Source organism: Cryptomeria japonica, chromosome 11 (genome assembly GCF_030272615.1).
Source record: "Cryptomeria japonica chromosome 11, Sugi_1.0, whole genome shotgun sequence".
In the NCBI taxonomy this organism is placed as follows: Eukaryota; Viridiplantae; Streptophyta; class Pinopsida; order Cupressales; family Cupressaceae; genus Cryptomeria; species Cryptomeria japonica.
Genome location: NC_081415.1, coordinates 137454335 through 137474805, shown reverse-complemented (window position 1 = coordinate 137474805; position 20471 = coordinate 137454335). Strand labels below are relative to the sequence as shown.

At 38.5% G+C, this 20471-nt stretch overlaps 1 protein-coding gene across 5 annotated transcripts in view; it reads right to left on the bottom strand.

Annotated features, from left to right (window-relative positions):
- LOC131032649 (phospholipid-transporting ATPase 3) overlaps positions 1-20471 on the bottom strand; it is a 417034-nt gene that overhangs the window by 263664 nt on the left and 132899 nt on the right. For all 5 annotated transcript variants that reach the window (XM_057963683.2, XM_057963680.2, XM_057963682.2 and 2 more), the window contains exon 8: positions 6206-6312. In XM_057963683.2, the coding sequence (XP_057819666.1) occupies positions 6206-6312 (107 nt within the window). The remainder of the gene's footprint in view (positions 1-6205; positions 6313-20471) is intronic.

Genomic DNA, 20471 nt, shown 5'->3' with positions numbered 1-20471 from the left:
GAGGTTGCAGAAGGTTTGTGGGAAGATGTTCACATATATCAAGACTTAACTATTCCACGGCTCGACACTCTAATGAAGATTCCAAGGCAAGCATTAATTGATGGGAAAGTAATTCAGGAGAACGAGGTCTATGACTTTCCCCGGTGGTTCTGCACTATTTGTTCAAGAAAGAATACCTTTGACAGATTCAGCATGGAGTCTTTAACTTTGAAAGACTCAATCAGAAGGGTGCAAGAAGAAGTCATCAATGCAATTGAAGCACTGTTCGCAAAGAAGCTCAACGAGGATGGAGTAACAGTGAACTCCCTAAAATCCCAGTTTCACATGTTCTTCTTCGTAGGTTCATTCACTAAGGAACATTTTGCAAATGCTTCTTCATTTTCCAATACGATGAAGAAGACACAAGAAATCATGATGAAGTGGGAAAGCTTCTTTTCCAAGAGCGAGGAGGAAATTACCTTGATGGAGTTTGATATTGAAAATATGCCAAGTGTCTCTATCGGAGAGCTACAAGACGTCATCAGTAAATTCATTGCGTATGCAATTAATGAATGGGATAATGGTCGTCCACTCCTAGACGAGAATCTTTTTGATTGAGTAGTGGCAACACATTTACTGCTGGAATATTTTTAACTAAGTGGTGGCCCGGTCAATGCATGTTGAATGCATGAAGAATCTTTTTGCATGCAGCCGTCTTATTAATGGTTTTCGGACAGATTCTCTACGCATGTAGCTGTCGCTTGGAGAATGATGGGCATTTATTTCTTGCATGGTAATATTTGTTATATTTTGGGCAAGTTTGATGTAATGGGGTGTATTTAATGCACGAATTGATGCCATTTTTGGGCTTATATGAATTAATTGTATATGGGCTTAATGGGTATTAAATGCTGATTCCCACCTTGTTGCATCTTGAGTGGAGAATCTTTTAGGGAAAACCCTAATTAGGGTTTGTGTGTAGCCAAGGCCAAAAGCCTATTTAAAGGGGTGACCCCCCTCATTTGTAAAATGGAGGAGAGATTATGTAATATCCCCCTTAATTGTTTTTCAATTATTTTAGTTTACAATCAACACAAACACTCGTTAGGGTTAGAAAATCGAAATACAATAATGCCAAAAATGTAACCCTTCCACTTTCTGATCACCAAGTGCCCAATATGGGAAGGTGAGAGCATACAGTGTTGAGGGGATCGTTTAGCTTCAAATAACTGGAAATATTACAACGCTTGGGCGGCAAGCCAGCCCCTTCTGCTTATACAGCAGGTGACAAAAATACTAAAAATCACTTGGTGGTAAACCACCCAAGGACAAGCCAAGAAACTGAAATAGCAATCACTCAACCGCTTATCCAGTGGGAGGACTAGAAATGAAATTACAAATCAACTCTACCGCTTATGCAATGGGAGGACAGTATTACAATATTCAAAGTAGGCGGCAAAGCCAGCCTCTTCCACTTATGCAGTGGGACTAAGAGCAATAATCCAATTAGATAGTTGTTAGTACTACTAACAAGCTTTACAATGCACAATATGGATTACAAAATAAGAGAAATCACTATCCAAAAGGTAGCGGGCAAGGCCAGCCTCTTCCAATTTGCAGTGGATCTAAGAAAGATCAATAGAAATTGTTGTTAGTACTACTACCAACATTACAATATGAATCATAAGATAAGAATGAAGAACCAATAGTTGCAAACAATTACCAAGATCTTCCTCTCTACACCAAAGAACCCAAACACTCTAAAACCAACTCCACACAAGAAAACACTCCAAATCAGAAAATCTCTAAATCTGATATACTACTAGCATGCTGAAAACACACAGACCAACAACACCAAATCCCACTAAAACACTCACAACTTGCCCAATTCTTAACCAAATGACATGAAACTGAAAGCATATGATCACTAGGAGGTAGGCGATCAATCCTAGGACAACAAAACATGGAAAACTAACCCCAATAATTTATGCACTTACCCAAATGGTACGGCCAGCTAGGGTACGATTTTACACAAATAAAATCCCAAACACCATTTTAGACTCTACAACCTCACAAAATGAATCGCCCAAACCACAAAAAGAGATAGAAGAAATACCCAAAACGAGAAGAATGACACATTGAGACCTGCAACCAAGAATCTACTTCAGCACACTCCACAACCAGCAACAAGAACACTCTGAAATCCACACAAATCTTCACCACGTTGGGTTCAATCTGCTCCTCTAGATGAGAAACAATCATACATTCAGTTGGGTGCTATCCCTCAAGCACAGATCTGAGGCACTAGGAGATATGCATTCCTCGAAATAAGAATCTGGCTGCATTTTGGCAGCACTTTATTATGAAAGCAATAATAGATAACCAAAACAAGATCCCAACACTCTTATTTATAACTTTTTGAAGCTCCAAATTCAAATTCAACTCCCTCCAAAATGCCATGAAATGAAATGAAATTACATCCACTTTGGACGCCCAAGCAAAAATAATATTTGCCTTTATTTTAATCATGTATTTCCTCCAAAAGGGATGCCCACTTAAGCTTAAAATAATTCTTAATTCATCAAATCGACCCCCTCAAGATGGCAAAAATATACTTTATCAAATATTCATAAAGTGAGTTATGGCATCCAAGGAAATTAAGTAAATTATTTCATAAAATTAGCATATTTCTTTCCAAGGCGCTCATCATGCCTTATAAATAATTCACTTGTAAAATATTTTTCCTCAACAAAGAATCGCCCAACATAAGCACTTGTCTACACATTTTTAAAGATTAAAATCTTTAATAAAATATTTTTAAGATTGACACCCCCAAAAAGAAGAAATAACTTAAGTCATTTAATTAATAAATGACTAGGTCCATTTGATCATATAATCAAGCTGAAGAAGCTAAATCGGATTTGCCTGCCAAAAAAAGAACCGAATCTCTGGATCATCATGCCAAGCTGGACTGCCATAAATAGCTTGTGTTGCACTGGCTCAACCCAAAACCCTAAAAATAGTGTCTCCAAACCCCGTTAGGCCACAAACCAGGAAGCAACTGTCACTTACTAAAAATAGCATACTGCTAAAAATAGTGTGTCCAAATGCAATTTAACCACATATTGAGCAACCGTCACAACTTACTAAAATTAGTAAGTCCGGAAAAGTCTTCAGATTCATTTGCATTTCACACCATCGCAAGGCTCTCTGAAAACCCAGAAAAATAAGCTGTCTTCGCCCCCACTTACTAAAAATAGTAAGTTCGAAAAAGTCCTCAAATTCAGTTGCATGTCACACCATCGTGAAGCTCTCTGAAAACCCAGAAGGAATCCAGAATCAAAACTGTAAAACTCCAACATGCAAGCCACCAAAACTGTCAAAGCATCCTCCTAGAAAATATGAAACCCTAATTTTGCCTCTAACTGACCAACGGATCTCGGGATTGGCCAACAGACCCCAAAACAAACTAGAGCGGAAAAGGGGACATTACAAATTATTGTCTAAGATTGTTGCTAAGAGTTTTTGAAGGAAACACTTAATACATTGTTCCATTGTTGGTGTATTCTTGTGTTGTTTTGAAGCTCACATGGTCTCACTCTCTTCACATAGATTAGATTTGCTTTCATGATGTTAGATGAAATGGATTTCATAGGGTTGCTTGTCGCGAAGTCTGTGCCCATAATTTTGGTGTGCAACTAATTGTTGCATACTGTGCAAAGTTAGCCTGAGCCTCTGTTATATGTGTATGTTTAACTTCAATTATCAGTGGAGATTGTTCGATTTGATGGTTTCTATTGGTGATTTGAAAATCCTTATAACACCCTTTGAAGATTGCACTACCTTCGTGTAGTTGTGCTTTGCTGGCGAAGCGAAGCGTGGTTAGATTTCGCATAAGTAATCACGTCTCCTTCTTCATAGGATTAGATTAGTCTTAGCCTAGTTTTCTAAACCCTTCACTCATTTAACTTTTTTGTATATTTCAAACCCAAAATCCAAAAAACAGAGCCTTCATTGCAAATCATTCACATAGAAATCCTTGAACCCATAAGTTGGTTAAAATCTTTGGTGAGCATACGTAAGGCCCCTTGGGTTAACAGCAAACCCATCAATTAACTGAGTCACGTCCATGCACAAAAGGAACCTTGAGATTAGCCATTTGATCTTTCTTCGCAATTTTAGCATACGGACTAATTTTTAACAAGAGAGAGCAAAGTGACTGTTGGAAACTTTATTCTGTGTTCGGCATAGTCCTAAAAAACACGTCAACACGTACTCCAAAAGCTGAGTGCAAAACCCACTGTACGATGTGAATATTTAAATGTTGTACGATGTGATGATTTGAATGTTGTACACTATGAAGGAGCGAGTGTCGTACGATATCTAGAAGTGGAAGTTGTATGATGTGAGAGATTTAGCCAAGCTGTACGGCATGCCAAGGGATATACTTCCGTACAATGCAACAAAGAAGTTCCAAGTATGGTGCAAAATGCAGCAGGCCATACAGTGACAACTGTTAGAGGCCATACAAGGTGAAATATTAGATCCAGCCATACCTTATTACCACTAACCCTCCGTACTAAATTGGTTATGTTGGGGCAAGTGCAGAAGAATCTAGGAGGCTGGACATCTTACTTTAGGCTGCTATAGCCATTAAACTGTGAGTTGCAGATTTATAACTTTCCTTGCTGACAATCAGTTTATTCTTTGCACTTTTGAGTATTATAAGGAGGTTTTAGAGCTGTTGGGTGAATGTATGATGTGGATATGTAGTTGGGGGCTAATGTTTGAAAAGTTTTGGTGTCTAGGAAGGGGTCGAATCAGTCCCCGACATGACTGATATCTACAGGACAGACCTGTAATCATCTTTACTCGTGAACCTAGCACCGTTTGTGACAGCTGGAAGTTTGTGGGGTTACTAGACATCCATGGTGGTGACTTTATGTGTTGAAGGATGACTTGGAGACCTTTTAAAGGCGGCCAGACCTGCTAGTTTTTTAACAGAAGTCATGTAATATCTCCTTCAGGCCATTTTGATGTATGCCAACTTCAATTTAGTCTCTGTAAATTGAGGTGATTTGTCGAGTGTATTGATTTATTGCTATTTCATGAAATAATGCCTTTGTGTGACTTCCAAACATAGAAACTTAGCAACAGCAGTTAATGCATTTTGGAAACATATCTCAGAATTTAATGATTACAGTTGATCTCCTTGCAATATTATTTTGTGAATGTTCATTTTGGCAAAAAAATTCAAAAACAAAAATTAAAGGGCGTATGTTACGTTCTTCGAGAGCCAAAGGTTCCAAAGGTATCATGAAATTGAATGACGTCTTTGATGATATGTCTATACTGAATTTGTTGTTCATACCCATGCCTATTACATCCCTATGGGAGCCAACAGCATATTTAAGAAGCCTTATTCATTGCAAGCGTTTAAGAATTATATGGAGGGTGCACCAACAGGTAACAGGTGCAGCTTTCAATCTCAAGAAGTCATTGTTTGGTAACATACACAGTTCATGTCAGAAAAATTCATTCTCAGCAGTCATGCTTTGACAAGGGAAATAGAAGAATCAATTATACTTAGTGCTAGCTGCTGCTCTTAGAATGAGTTCAAATATGAATTGAGCCAAATGACAAGGGCTGCAATGATTCCACCATTTATATCCTAAACTACCATATCTTTTACAGTTTTTCTCCAATTTTACATAGACTAGATTATATATTGCAGTCATTTATTAAATAGAAATCTAAGTTTACTTAGAATTCTAACTATAAAATGCAAAGGTATTTTTGTTAAATGATGCTTTTCGGGTCAATCAAAAAGCCCAATTCTTCCATCATAACTCTTAGTTAAAGCATGGATAAAATTGTCAACAAAGATTCAACTATTTTAAAATGAAGTATAACAACGAAAATTGCAAATAAGAAAATTGATTAGGCAAAATCCACAAAAAAATCAATATTCAGTAAATGGTACAGAACCAGGGCAGAAAAGGTAGGTACTACAATTCTTTACTTTCAGAAAAAAGAAAATATTATTCTTTTTATTCTAGCACTCCATCAACTAAGACAAACCAATAATGTATCAGGCCATTGCAAGGTAATATGTACAAAACCATAGTAGAAATGTTCTTATGCTTTTTCCTAAAATATATAGGTCTAGAAAAATATATTTGTTAACACTTGGCAGTAGCCTTAATACATCCAAAAAGAAACATACTCTTAGCAAGATTTGTTCAGTTGAAATAGGAAATGTTTCTTCATCCATTACAAGGTTTCCCGTGAAAGTATACAACAAATCATTTGGATGCTCACAGTGAATTTCCCCTGCATATGTCAAACAACATAACACATCATTAAAAACTAGATGAAAATCTTATATGGACTAATAAACACATTGTTTCCCTCTGATGTGAGTAATAAATATGAAAAATAAAATGCTTACCCTAAGACTAAAGACTGTACATTGCACCACTTATTATTTTAGTCTGCAAGAGATTGTAAGGTTTTGTGTACTTTATCTACAACTAGAGTAAATGTCATAACAAAAATTGTATGCCACTCACTAAATATTGTCCACTGAAGAAAAAAGCAACTCAATTGGTCTCTTGAATAATTACTTCCATACTGGAAATGCTGAAAACAACTGTTGGTAAGAATAATACTTCAATGTGTTCTGGCCTTTGAATTTGAAATAGTTTTCTTTTATTTATAAAAGTCAATTTTATATCTTGAAAATGATAGGAATTTACAAAAACCAGGACCCAACCTTTTGCAGCAACTTGGATCTGGTATAAACTTAAAAGATTTGAAATAATGATCTCATTCCAATTACTTCTACTATCTAGCTAAGCCCATCAGCAAATGGTAAACGTTCCTAGCAAGAACCACATTAAATTTAATACATTATCTGATTAAGAAAATACCTCAAGATTATCTATGTGGCAATTTTGGACAAAATTGTAACTCTAATTTTTGGTATTTTCTACAATTTGGCATTTTGCATTTTTCTAGCATTTTGTGTAGAATTTGGTGATGCAAATGTTGGACCTTGCTTATGCTACGATCCAACACTGACTTAAATATTCTAAATTCATATAAAACTTTGAATTTTTAGTAACATCAAGGAGTTATGACTACCAAGGTTAAATAATTCCAACAAACAATTTCAGTTTTCTAAACAGTTCTTTTTTTTGGTACCCATACTAACCATAAAAAAATTTCTATATGATAACAAACCTACAGTTAAAACTCCACGTTTCTGTCAAAGCCAAAGGTCATGTTTCAAACTCCAACCATGTTCGTCTATGTGTTATGTCGTCTTATTCTATGGTCTTGAAAGAACAATTAAAGGAAGTCCTTAAATACATCTGTCAAAGTGAAAATGAAGCTTTACAATGAAGAGGCATTCTGAGATTTATCAAGGTATAAAAACTGTCATCCAACAGCAGAGGGCTCATCAGATAAAGGAAGACAATTTGGAAGGATGTAAATTCATATACCAAGCATCAAGTATGTCCTGGGGCATCAAAATAGCCAATTTTTTCAAAACAAAGAATCCTATATTATGAACAATTCTGCCATTTTTAAGGCCAACTAGGAATGTCAAAACTATGCCTTCTATGATAGAACAAGAAAATTGAAAGTTCTAACTCACGCCTATGAGGTTGTGTGCAAGGGTCTAGGTGTGTAATGTCCCCTTCTCAGTGAGAAGAAGTTCAGTGAGCCATTAGCCTATTCTGGAGACCCGTAGGCTAACTGGAACTAGAAATTAGGGTTTCCTATTTTCTAAGAGGATTCCTCGCAGTTTTTCAAGGATGTTCTGGTTGGAGTCTGGCAGAATGAATCGAGGTTTCCTTCTGGGTTTTCTATAAGCTTCGCAGTGGTATGATATGCAATTAGTTCAGAGGAGTTTGCAGAACTTACTATTTTTAGTAAGTTGACGTCAGTTGTCATGATTAGTGGGTTTTTCTAGGGTTCTCGAGCTAAGCTACAAGGTTCGAAGAACAATTTTTTTGGAGTTGTTTTCAGGACTTAATATTTTTAGTGTCATTTCAGGCAGTTCTATTTTTAGCAGTTCAGTGCAGAGATCCGACCTAGTTCAGTTTGATGGTTTTCAGCACGTCAATTCATAGTTCAATTTGGTACTGATCAGTATTTGTTTTGCAAGTGATTTATTAAATATTAATACTTTATTCTAAAGTTCAATATTTAATTATATTGTTGGACGACTTAGGAAATGAAAAGTGCATCTTATTCAAAAATTTATTTATTCTCCTAAGTTTGGCGCCAAGGATGGAATATATGCTCATGTATAATGTTCTTTTATGTTGTAAGTTTGGACCAAGGAAAAAGTTCAAATTTTGTGCCTAGGGAAGGGGGCACCAAGTCAAGGACATGTTTGAAATGAAATCCAAATGAGAATATAGGAATTTAGGCGCCATTTCAATGTGAATTTGAGTTTCAGAATCTATAAATATGAGAGCTTGAACTCTCATTTGGCATCTATGAAGAAAATTATAACAAAGTGCTGCCAAAATTTGGAGTGAAGCTTCGAGGAATGCATACCTCCTAGCTACCGCTTGGTTTCTTGCTTGCAATACAACAACTAATTGAGCTTGTGAGTGCTCTTCATCCAGAGGAGTAGATTTGAGGAACAATGTTGCAGATTTGTGTGTCAGTTTCAGATATTTTGGAGTGTTTTCTGAGTGTTCATGCTGCTGATTGGTGTGTGCTGAAGTAGAAATCTGCTCGTGAGTCCCTGTGTGTTCACCAAGTCCTTCTGGGTATTGTCTCTGATTAATTGTCTCCCCTAGGCGATGGAGTCTACCAATTTGCAGATCCTCATTTGCTGATTTGAATTTCTTGGCTGCCTCGGGTTGCATGCAGGTTGTTAGTGGTGTTCGCGGTGCAGGTTTGAGGTTCTTGTTGCATCATCTTAGTCTTATCTTTCATTTTCTTTTGTTCTGTTGGTTGAAAATTTTGTACACTTGGGGAAATATAAAAAATTGTGGTTTCAACCACAGCACACGAGTAAAAACTCTCCTAATTAAGGGAAGGCTCCCCCTATTTAACTACAACTTGGAAAATAAAATAGGATGGGACAGCAATCTTTCTTCTTTTTTCAAGAAAGACAATATCCTTTTCTCTTCACAGAAAAGAATAGTGATTGAATAACAGCAGTAACCACTTTCAAGTGAAATAAGAAAAAGGAAATGAAGTTTCCTGAAAGCGCAAAGACTTCCGTCACTTCCTTCGGGACGGGACAGCAATATCAAGCTCAAAGACTTGACTATTGGAAGTCCTATCTACCCTTTGCTATACTAAATTTTTACAACGAATAAAAAATAACAGCTCAAAGACTGGGATAATCTATTCTTTCAACACAAAGACAAGAACTAATGCAAGCTCAAAGACTTGCTGCTCCTTCAAGAGAGTTTCCTATTTTAATTAATCTTCTCTACTTGCAGCTCAAAGACTTCAAATCAGATTGGACTAAGCTCCTTTAGAAACACTTGGCATAGAAGAAATAAAAAATTCAAACTCAAACATGTAGCTCAAAGACTCAAAACTTGAGTAATCCTTCTTTATTATTCTTCAAAAACTTTCAATCCACATACATAAGCTCAAAGACTTCTTGCTGTAAATTTGGCAAAGTTTTTGCTTGCTTTCCAAAAGATATCAATTACAATGAACTTCTCAAGTATTTATAGAAGAGGATCCTTGAGAAAAAGGTGGGAGGATCCTAACTAACTTGAGAGATTCTCTCAACCACCAAGACTCATTCAATAACTAACTGAGACTTCATTAACTAACTAAGAGTTACTCCAACTAACTAAGACTTATTCCAACTACAGTCCTAATCGGACACAACTTGTAGTTTCCTTACATGTAATTACAAAAGTGCAAGTAATGTGTAACTTGTTTTTTACAAAAAATACTTTTACATGTAACTTGTCAAAACAAAATTACAACTAAAGATTACAAAAGAGGGAAAATTCAACTAAGTGTTGAAAAACACTTAAGTTGCAATTTGTGAAGACACAAATCCTCGAAATTTCTGGATGCTCGCTTGTAGTTCCTCGGGATTCGGTTCATGGGTGTTCTTGGCAACAACCATGGTCTTCACAATAGTGTCGTGACAGTGGAGGAGCACAGAATTGTGTTTATCCAGGATAGACTGGATTTCATGCAGAAAGGCTTGGTGTTTCATCAATGCTTGAATCGAAGCTACCGAGAATTGTTCGCTCCTCCATTCATTATGAATCCTCATTTGTAAATCAGCAAGAACTTCTTCTTCTGGAATCAGCTCTCCATCCTGACTTACTATGTTGCAAGAGGCCCTTTCACAATGTAAGACAATATCTTGATAAACTTCACCCCGGAATCTCCTTGCATCACCGATCTCCTCAATGAGGGATTTAAGAACAAGGGTCTTGTTTTCCAGGAGTTCTTCAAATTCCAAGTACATGATCCTGGAAGAGATGATGGCATGCTCCTGCAAAATACTCAGTTGTTGTTGGGGCATGGTGCGCCAGATTGTCAAACTTTCTTCTACACTTTCCAGATTCTTTTTGAAAGTATCAGAAGTCTGATCCAGTTTCTCCTCAATGGTCTCTAGCTTAGACATTATTTGAAAAATGTCTTTCATTACTTGTACACATTGATCATGAAGTTGATCAACCCAAGAATCCAGTGTTTGTACCTTTTGAGCAGCCCTTTCCACTCCACGAATCGATTCTTGGGAACCAGAAGAACCTATGGAGTTACTCCCTTCAGCAGCAAGTTTTGTGATTTTATGAATGGCTGCCATAAGCTGTGGGTTTTCCTCTTCTAGCTTGTCTTTTTTTGCCAGAAGTTCATCACACCTTTGCACCAATGAAGCAACAGAAAATTGAGCATCGTGTTTAATGACCTCGTGCGTTTGTTTGCCCAACTCTATCCTTGTAACCTTATAATCAGCAGCTGACATTTCATCAAGTGGCTTATCTACAATAGGTTCCACTATTTCAACTACTTTCATCTTGTTACTGTCAACAGTTACCCTAGAGATAGTCTTGGCCTTCTTAGCAACTTTGGATCTAGACTGTTTCAGTTGCTGATAGTCAAAGGCATCGGGTGAGATCTCTTGCTTTTTCCTTTTCGGGGTGAAAGAACTAAGCCATGGAGGCAAAGTCATCAACTCTCTTCCAGTAGCAGCCGTAGGCAAAGGAGAGGCAGTTTCTGTTTGTATCACCGTGGTCATCTTGGGAGGTATATCTGTTTGGACAGCGACCACGGTTTGCTCAGTTACCAATGGGCATGAAGATTGCCTCCTGAACTCTTCAAAACCAGAAGTGGAAGTATCAATTTCTGACAACTGAATGCAAGCAGGATTATCCTCAGGAACTTCCAACACAGACTCTTGTTGATGACCAGGAGATGGCTCGTATGCTGAAATGGGAATGGCATTCTGAGGAGACTCATCCACAAGCAAATCAAGAGGAGAAAGAGGCGTCTCAATGGCAACTGGAGGAATGATCTCAAGAGGCGAGTCTGAAACTGGAGACTTGGGGGCATCATCAGATTGCTGCCCCTCTTCTGGATTATCCAGATCAATCACCTGAACATGGAATCATGATTTTTCTTTCCCACGAACTGTCATCTCCTCAGGAGGAAGCACCACTGCACGACTAACTCGTAACTTCATCCTTGTGCCTGAAGATGAAGCACCCTCCTTGTTGTCACCCTTAATTTCAGACTTCCGTCCAAGAGGCCCTGTAGAATCATCTTCTTTACCAACCTTGATTTTTATAAGTCTAACAGCATAACTTTTCAGCCATGCATTGGTGTTGGCCAAGATAGGCTGAAATCTGTCAAGGATGGATATGCACTCCTTGTGTGACCATTGGATCAAAGGAAGTGGAGGTTCCTCAACCCTCCGTGAAGTGTATTCAGGATCAAGTATATGCCCGTCATCAATCATCCCTTGTGGGATATCTGCCAAGTTCAAATCAACAATTTGCTCAACAGTAAGCCTGCAGTAATCCATCTTCAGAACTTCGGCTTCGGTGCGGAGATCTACCCAAATGTCTTCAATGCGATGAACATGCACAAAGGATTTCTTGATCTTCTCCTTCATACCTCTATAATCAAAATCAGTTCTAGGTTTGAACCTTTTGAGCTTGATTTCCTGCAATTCAGTCTCCATGGCCTTAGCCTTTACAAATGTGACAAGGGAGTACCGGCCAATTTTCAATGGGTTTGTGGTAGAGATCCCCATTCCAACCTTGTGTCTTGCAGACTGAAAAGTGTGGACAGCCATGATCTGTCTTCTTGTTGACGTGTATTTTGTACACTATCAAACACAGAATAAAATACCCAAGGGTACCTTATCCTCTCTTGAGTAAAGACTCTGAATACTGAAGATATCGCGAGAAAGGATCAATCAGGATGACTTCAAGGTTCTTCGTTGTAGGATCTCTACGTGTGGATAAGCACCAGTGGTCGTTGTAAATGCTGTTTCTTCAAGGGGCCTTACGTTTTCGATTTGCAAGAACAGGATTTTCCTAAAGCTAACAAGTTCTCAAAAAGATCAAAAGATAGGGTTTGCAAGAGATGAATTCTAATCTAATTCTAAGAATGACTCAATGTAGGCTAGACTTGGTAAGATTCTGCCAATTTCAGTATTGCCAAGGAATTACAACTTTACTGGAATTGATGCGATCTTCTAAGGTGATTAGTGATTTTTCGAATCATCAAGAATTATAGACACTACCATAAAGGTACATATCAATAGTTCAATAATGATCGAAGGTTCAAGCAATCTAAATATCTCCAGTTGACCACACAAGGCGTCCTTACAATCAGTAAGAAGCTAGTGGTTTGGAACGTGAATCTCACCAAAGATCAAGCCCAACACTTAGTCCTTCGAACTTAAATACTACTTTGACTGAGAATGATTCAAAAAAGTAAACAACCATGAAGATAGCCACAAGAATTGCAATAAAACACCATAACTTCAATATTTTATTGATCTCAAAGCCAAGATAGACAACAATTGTTTGAAATTCTTTCTTCAATACTCAATCTTGCTACAAAATAACTTTCTTCTCTCCAAAAGCTCTAACTATCTATCTCCTTAATATCTAATCTCTAATCTTCTAATTTCTAATGACAAAATGAAAATAAGTGAGGGTATTGTTGACGTGTATTTTGTACACCATCATACACAGAATAAAATACCTAAAGGCATCTTATCCTCTCTTGAATAAAGTCTCTAACTGCTGAAGATTCGCATGAAGGATCAGTTAGGATGACTCCAATGTTCTGGTTAGTAGGGTCTCTACGTGTGGATAAGCTCCAGTGGTATGATGTGATTTGCTGGAATCACAAGGGGACTTACATCTGATGATTGAACTTCCGATCTGCTTTGCTGGAACACAGGCTCTTACTGGCTTAGATTTGAAAAAATGGAAAAAGGATGAGGGCGAAGAGGAGATCTAATCCTAATACTAAGAATGTAGGAGCAATGATTTGATTTTTGATGAAACTCTAACTAGGTCTTGTTTTGACATCAATGGACCATCTCCACAAGGCTAGTGCGATCTTCTAAGGGAAGCTTTATGATGTTCAAATCATCACCGCAGGCATAGACACCATCAAGTTGATGCATATCAATGAAGAAGCGACAAATTGAAATTGAGCTTAAGCTGAATGATTCCAGTTGACTACACAAGGCAAGTCTGCAATCAACAAACTGCTAGTAGTATGGATATACGAATTCCACCATCAATCAATCACATTTCTTCCATTCATCTAATCATCTACCATCTAGGATTGAAGACTCAACAAGAAACCATGCAAATTGCAAGAAACGACACGCTTCACCATTACTTCAATGAAAATGGAGTTTGTTTACAATCAATGGCAACAATTTCTTGCCTTGTCCTCCTATTCTACTCTAATTACTATTCTATCAATTTCTAACTACTCTCTATCTACTAACTGCTTTCTATTATTTACAACTCTCTCTCCTTATTTCTAATTAGCCTTTACAAAATGAAATGCCAGGGCTTATATAGTGCCCTCAATACAATTTGATGACTTAGATCAATTCGAGATCAATGGCCAAGATTCAACAATGAAAACCCTAATTAGGGTTTGTTACAACCATTACATAACATTTAATGCTTGACCAATGATAAAATTGTATTGCTTGGACACATGTCCTCTCTAGAAAATTCCACCAATGGATAGCTGGGGTAGGTACATCGGAGTTTGTGCCACCTTCCATGAGTTAGGTACATTGAATCTGGACATGCTGAGGTGGACCACACTGACTGGAGGAGTGATGACTAGGATGCCACCTCATCTGACACTTGTAGCTTGCTAGATATTCAATTTGATGTCGTTGAGAGGCTATCTTTAATTAACTCTTGTCCTAACTCCTTTTGTCCTTGATTTGCAAGATGATGATGTACCTCGCCTTGGAATACTGGATTGGAAGAGGTTGCCCTTGATGACGTTAGTCCAAAGAAGGTCGTCCTTGTCCTTGCTTGATCGTCCCGGCGAAGACCGTCCTTGATCCGGCTTGATTTTCCTTGATGAGATCTCCATTTGATGCCTACACAACATTTCAAAATTAGTAACATGATTTTGCAATATATAACATAGATTAGATTAATTTTTAGGAAACTTCATAATAAATCCTTGAGTTATTATTTCCTAAAAAACGATTGAGCTATTACAATTCAAAATTCAAAATTTGAAGGCTATGACGATCAAAAATCAAAATCAAAACAATAAATCCATATCGCCATACCTCACTTGAGAGCTAACTCTAGAATGCAAAACAAGGAATTTGCCTAGGCAAAATTAATGTTTGAAGCCTTTTCCACGTGATCTTCAAGTGAACGTCCTTCCTATCAATCTTGCCACCTTTGGAGATGTCTTTGACGTGATCTCCCAATATCCTTGGCAAGTTCGCACAATATGAAACTTTAGATTCGCACCTCCTTTGATGATACTTCTCACCACCTTGCTTGAAATGAAATTCGCTCTCTCTAAACACAATTCGCACTTTCCTTTGTCTTCCTCAAATCGCTCTTGAATGTGGATGATAAAATGATAATGTGAAAATAACAATTTGCACCACCCTTTATAAGCGCTTACCTCTCATCACCATATAGGCCGACTTTTGTAAAAATAAAGCAATTTAAACGATTTTTAATAAATAACAAGGGCCGACCTTCATAAAACCAATAAATACCAAGCGCTCCATTTAATTTTTTTTTTTATTAATTAATAATTAATTATTAAATGCCTTTATTATTTAAATTATCAAATTCGATTTTTTACAAAGGCAAAAATAATTAATAAATATCAAGCGCAATATTTAAATGCTAATTAATTGAATTTTTTTAATTTATCGAATTTTAGCATTTAAAATAAATTCAAAAAATATTTGCTTGAGCGCCAAAATTGGAAAGTGAAAAAAAATACAAACCTCATCGCCCTGGTCCCTGACTGAGGGACAGGAGCGATCCATCAACTTGGTCTTGATTTTTGCATTTTTGACGTCCAAAGTCTCCAACCTTACGTTGAAATTGACATCTTTACTAGGAATTTTGAACTTGATTAACTTGTTTGTGTGAACGAGTGCCCTTTTGATGTGATATCGCCCTGGTCCCTGACTGAGGGACAGGAGCGAACTTCAATGTCCTGGGCTCATACTTGCTCTCATCAACTTGCCAATGCTTTCATCGTGTAAAATGAAGTCCTTTGATCCCTCTTGGCCACTTGAATCTTGTTAAACCTTCAAAATCTAGGCCTTTATGAAAATTTCGCTCTGGTCCTTGCCTGAGGGACAGGAGCGAACTGGGACACTTGGTGCAAATCCTTCAATTTGGTGGTCTTTGTAACTTTGTTCGTCATCGAGATACTTCAAAAATGTCCTTGCCTCCACGAATCCGGACTTGGAGTGGTCTAAAACTTGGGATGAAGGCAAGATAACTAAGATATCGCCCTGGTCCCTGGCTGAGGGACAGGAGCAAATTTGTACTTTCAAGCTCAACTACACTTTGCCACCTTCAAAAATTATCTTCAACAATCTTGTTGTGCCCCATTTTATTCATCTTTGGCTTGGAAATCATTCAAACTTGGCAAGAAATTCATCTAAGACAAACATCGCTCTGGTCCCTGACTGAGGGACAGGAGCGCTCAGGCCAATTTAGAGTTCATTTGGTGTCTTGCAATCTTCAATTTTGTCTTCAATGAATCCGTTACACTGTCTTTGCTTGCCTCAAACTCAAAATCCACTTGATGTTTGCCCAAAATATGCCCTATGAGGAATTTCGCTCTGGTCCCTGGGAGAGGGACGGGAGCTAACACTGAATTTGCCCTGGTCCCTGGCTGAGGGACAGGAGCGATTTTGCATTTTTGGTCATGTTTTCCTCATGTTCGCGTTTCCAAATTATATTCAACTGATAAAATGTATCTCCTTTGATCTTCTCAATTCGCAAAATCGTTCAAATCTTTCAAGGACAAGGAAATTTTGGATTTCAAGCTCCGGTCCTTCAGTGAGGGACAGGAGCGAATTTGACCTTCTAGGCAAAAACTTCATCATTTCATTGCTTTTGATCAAGTCTGGATGCTCTATCATGCTCATTTCGTCCTTCACCATGCCTTTGATGTCTCAATTCGTCCAAACACGGTCAGGAATGGCTCAAATAAGTATTATCGCCCTGGTCCCTTGGTGAGGGACAGGAGCGCTTCGCCTTGGTCCTCCTGAGAGGGAGAGAAGCGAAATTCGCTCTGGATCCTCAGTGAAGGACAGGAGCGAAATTTGACTTTTCGAACTCTCTATCGGGATAATTTTTATGGAATATAACATTTAAGTATAAGTGAACTTATACTTTAAGTTATATTCCATATATACTTTCAGGATGTTTGAGAGTGGTTTCAGACCTCCATGAGTTATATTGCAAAATCTAGTTTTTTGAGGTTTTTCAGTTTCCAGACTTAGTCAAATTTCAGGATCAGGACATTCTAGACTTAGCCAAATTTCAGGATCTAGACATCACTCAAGCCGGACTTACTATCCTATTGATCACCTAGGCAACACTCAAAATGCAAAGGCTAGCTAACAAAACCCTAAAAAAAACCCAAAGAACAAACCCTAAAAAGCAAAAAAAAAAAAGGGTCCCCATTTGCAATGGGGCGATGTGTGAAAACGTCACAACAGGTATATATAGCATCCTCAATTACAATGAACGGCCCAGATCAAAAGAAGATCAATGGCTGAGATTTTGACACCTAAACCCTAATTAGGGTTTGTTACAAAAAGTCCCCTTTTAGTTGAACATTATTAAATGCATAGCCAAATATTTAATTGGCACAAAAATCAAGGAAACATAGACCAATGATAATTAAGATGCCACATCATCTTATAACAACCTCTCTTCTAGAACCTTATTCCCCTTCCAATGTTCTTTCTTAGCATATGCAACGAATCTGGACACAATTCCTTCAATCTCAGCAATAGGAATCTCGGGAAGATTCCTCATTCGCTCCTCCAAGTGGATAACCTGATCAAAGGCTTTGAGAAGAGCCGTTTCCCATCCAGGTTCGAGTTCTTTGATCTTCTCAATCAGGAGCATAGTAGTGAACATTAGATCCCGTTGCTCATTCGTGATGACATTCTCATCTTTGCAAAAGATGACCTTGACTCTTTCGTCCAACTCTTGAAGGTCCACATCTGTCTCAACTTCGATCCTCCTACCAAGAATGGTACACAACACTTCAAACACCTTATCCTGAATTGGATGGATGACGCCCTCAACTTGATTGCATTTGGTGCTGATGTCCTCGAAAAGAACCTCCTTTATCTGGAGTAGAGTTGACCATTGAAGTAAATTATGAGCTCCTCCATCCACTATCTTTTCTTGTGCTAGGATCTTTCTTGGTGTTTGCCTGATTACTTGCAGAACAAGAATGATAACATCTCTAGTGTGAGCGAAAGCGGCTACAGTTATCATTAGGTTGTGGATGATCTCACGGACCTGGATAGCTCGATGGATTGTCTGCATCATTCTTGTTGTAAATTCAACGGCCACTGTGTGGGATTTGTCAATCCAAGAGCTCATAAGCTGAACCAAGCTCTTGACTCTTTCTGCCTCGCCAACTGATTCAAGGGGAAGTGCTTGCACAGGAGACACTGCTAGATCCTGATGTCCCAAGGGCTGATTGAGATGACTAAAGTAGCCTCTCCAAGCACCGACTTCTCTCTCAAGCTTTCTATTATTTTCCATTTCTTCCTTAAGCTTGTCTTTAAGTGCTTCAAATGAATCGGGTGCCTCATCCAGTGCCTGTTTAGTAGTAAGGGGACCAAGCTCAAATGTTTCTACATCATACTCGTCTGCAAGGATTTCACCTTCATACTTGTCCACTACTGGTGTAGCTATCTGCAATTTCCTGGACCCTGTCTCGTCTCTGATCACCTTGGACATCTTGGTGGCCTTCTTCTTCTCCGTTACTTCTTGAGAATTTCCTATAAGGCTCTCTAAGTCAATTACATCATCTTCATCTTTAATCACAATCACCCTTGTCAATCTCTCTTTTAACCAATCCAGAATGGCGGATCTTGTCTCTCTAACTTGTATTTCCTTAAGCAATGGTTCGTCTTCTCGGAGAGGGGATGTCACTTCATCATCATTCTTCTCTTCATGTAGCTCATCGACTTGGGGAGATTGACTTGATGAATGCTGAGGTGCCTGCCCCTTTTCAGGTTTATCATTTTGTACCATCGACTCCATAGATTCATCAACCTCAGGCACCGTCTTCTCTTGTCCTTCAACTTGACTTGTCCTTTTTTCATGTCGAGAAGATGTGTCTGATGAGCGATCTCGATTGGCCTCTTTCTTCTTCTTGGAGGGCTCTCTTTTCTCAGGTCTTTCTTTCCTCTTCGCGCCTCTAGGATGAGAATTGCCTTCACTTGCGCTTGCTCCTCCTTCTTCTGGTCTTTCCTCCAAAGTAAAAGTCATTGGTATGTTCTGTTCTCTTAACTTTTGATGTTGTACATCCACCCATCTGCGAGTACATGACAAAACTGGAGCCATCAAAGCTCTTAAGTCTGAAATCTCAGGCTCATTCCAATCTATCTTCACTGCTTTGTCTTCTCTGTCATAGGATGACTGGAGATGTCTGCCACTATCCTGAGCTTGATCGGCCACTCTGTAAACTTTGCACTTCCTGATGAAATCTAAAGGTAATCTGGAATGCATCTTTCTTTTCACTTCTAAATCACTTGAGAGATTCATCCAAAAGTCCTCTACCTAAAATTCGTGCTTGTACTTCCTACCAGCTGTCTCTTCCATATAACCATGAGGATCGAAATTCTCCCTCGAGGCAAAGAACGTAAATGAATATAAAGCCAATTCCTTCTCTGCATCATCCAAGGCTTGAGTATTAGGACATACCTCAACTAAATTCCCCAATATGATGGGTACGGGAATTCCATTTCCATGCCTGTGTTTGAATGCCTTCGCATAAGCTGCCAACTGCCTAGTCACCTCAAGCAGCACTATCCTGTCTGTCGGATACCTCGGCAACATGTAGGGAGGTGAAGGACACCCATGAACTCTGATATATGTAAACTTTTGAAATTGGATGAACCAAGCACCATACCTCTTCACAAGCTCTTGTGCATCCAGAGATAGTCGATTACGAATCCCACCTTGCAATATCCTAGTGATGTTCATCGTGAAGGTGTCATTGACTAACTTGTAGTCACCTCTAGGAGGATGATGCAAATGAACATAAGAGTCACAAACTCTCACTTCTTCGGGTCCTCTTCCGATCACTCCTCTGTGAGGTAGCCCTGCATATTCGAAACTCCTGATCAAGGTATATATGACGTATGAGCTCATGTGAAATGACTTGGTAGGCTTTAGTCTTCTTAACTGCACATCCAGGCAATGGCTAATAATTCTAGCCCAATGAATCGTTCCTTTCCCTTGAACTATCACTTGGATGAAGTGTTGACGGGAATAATCATTGTATTATGTTGTTATATTATGTTTATGTTGTCGTCGGTAATAATGGGTTACGGCGGTCAGTTGGTTAGCCGACGGGTAGGTAGTTGGAGTCGCGACGGTTGTGTCATACCCCTTCGGGTATTATATATTTTGTACCTTTTCTTCGAAGTATGATCATGTTAGTCGTGTCAAATGTAATGTTATAAGCACATGATGTACATGGACTGTTGAATTAATAGAGACTGGTTATTTAATGTATTTCCATTATGTTCTGTGCATTTACTTTTTGCATTTAACCGTTTACCCGAGAGGGCAAACATTTGGCGCCGTTGCCTAGACATACTCGGGAACGGAAGACACGGATGGCGCACAGACACAATGGGCCTACCCATTGGTGAAGTAAACCCGGAGGCCGACGACGCGTGGACAGAACTTTACACAGGAGAAGACACGGCAACGCAGGAATTTTCG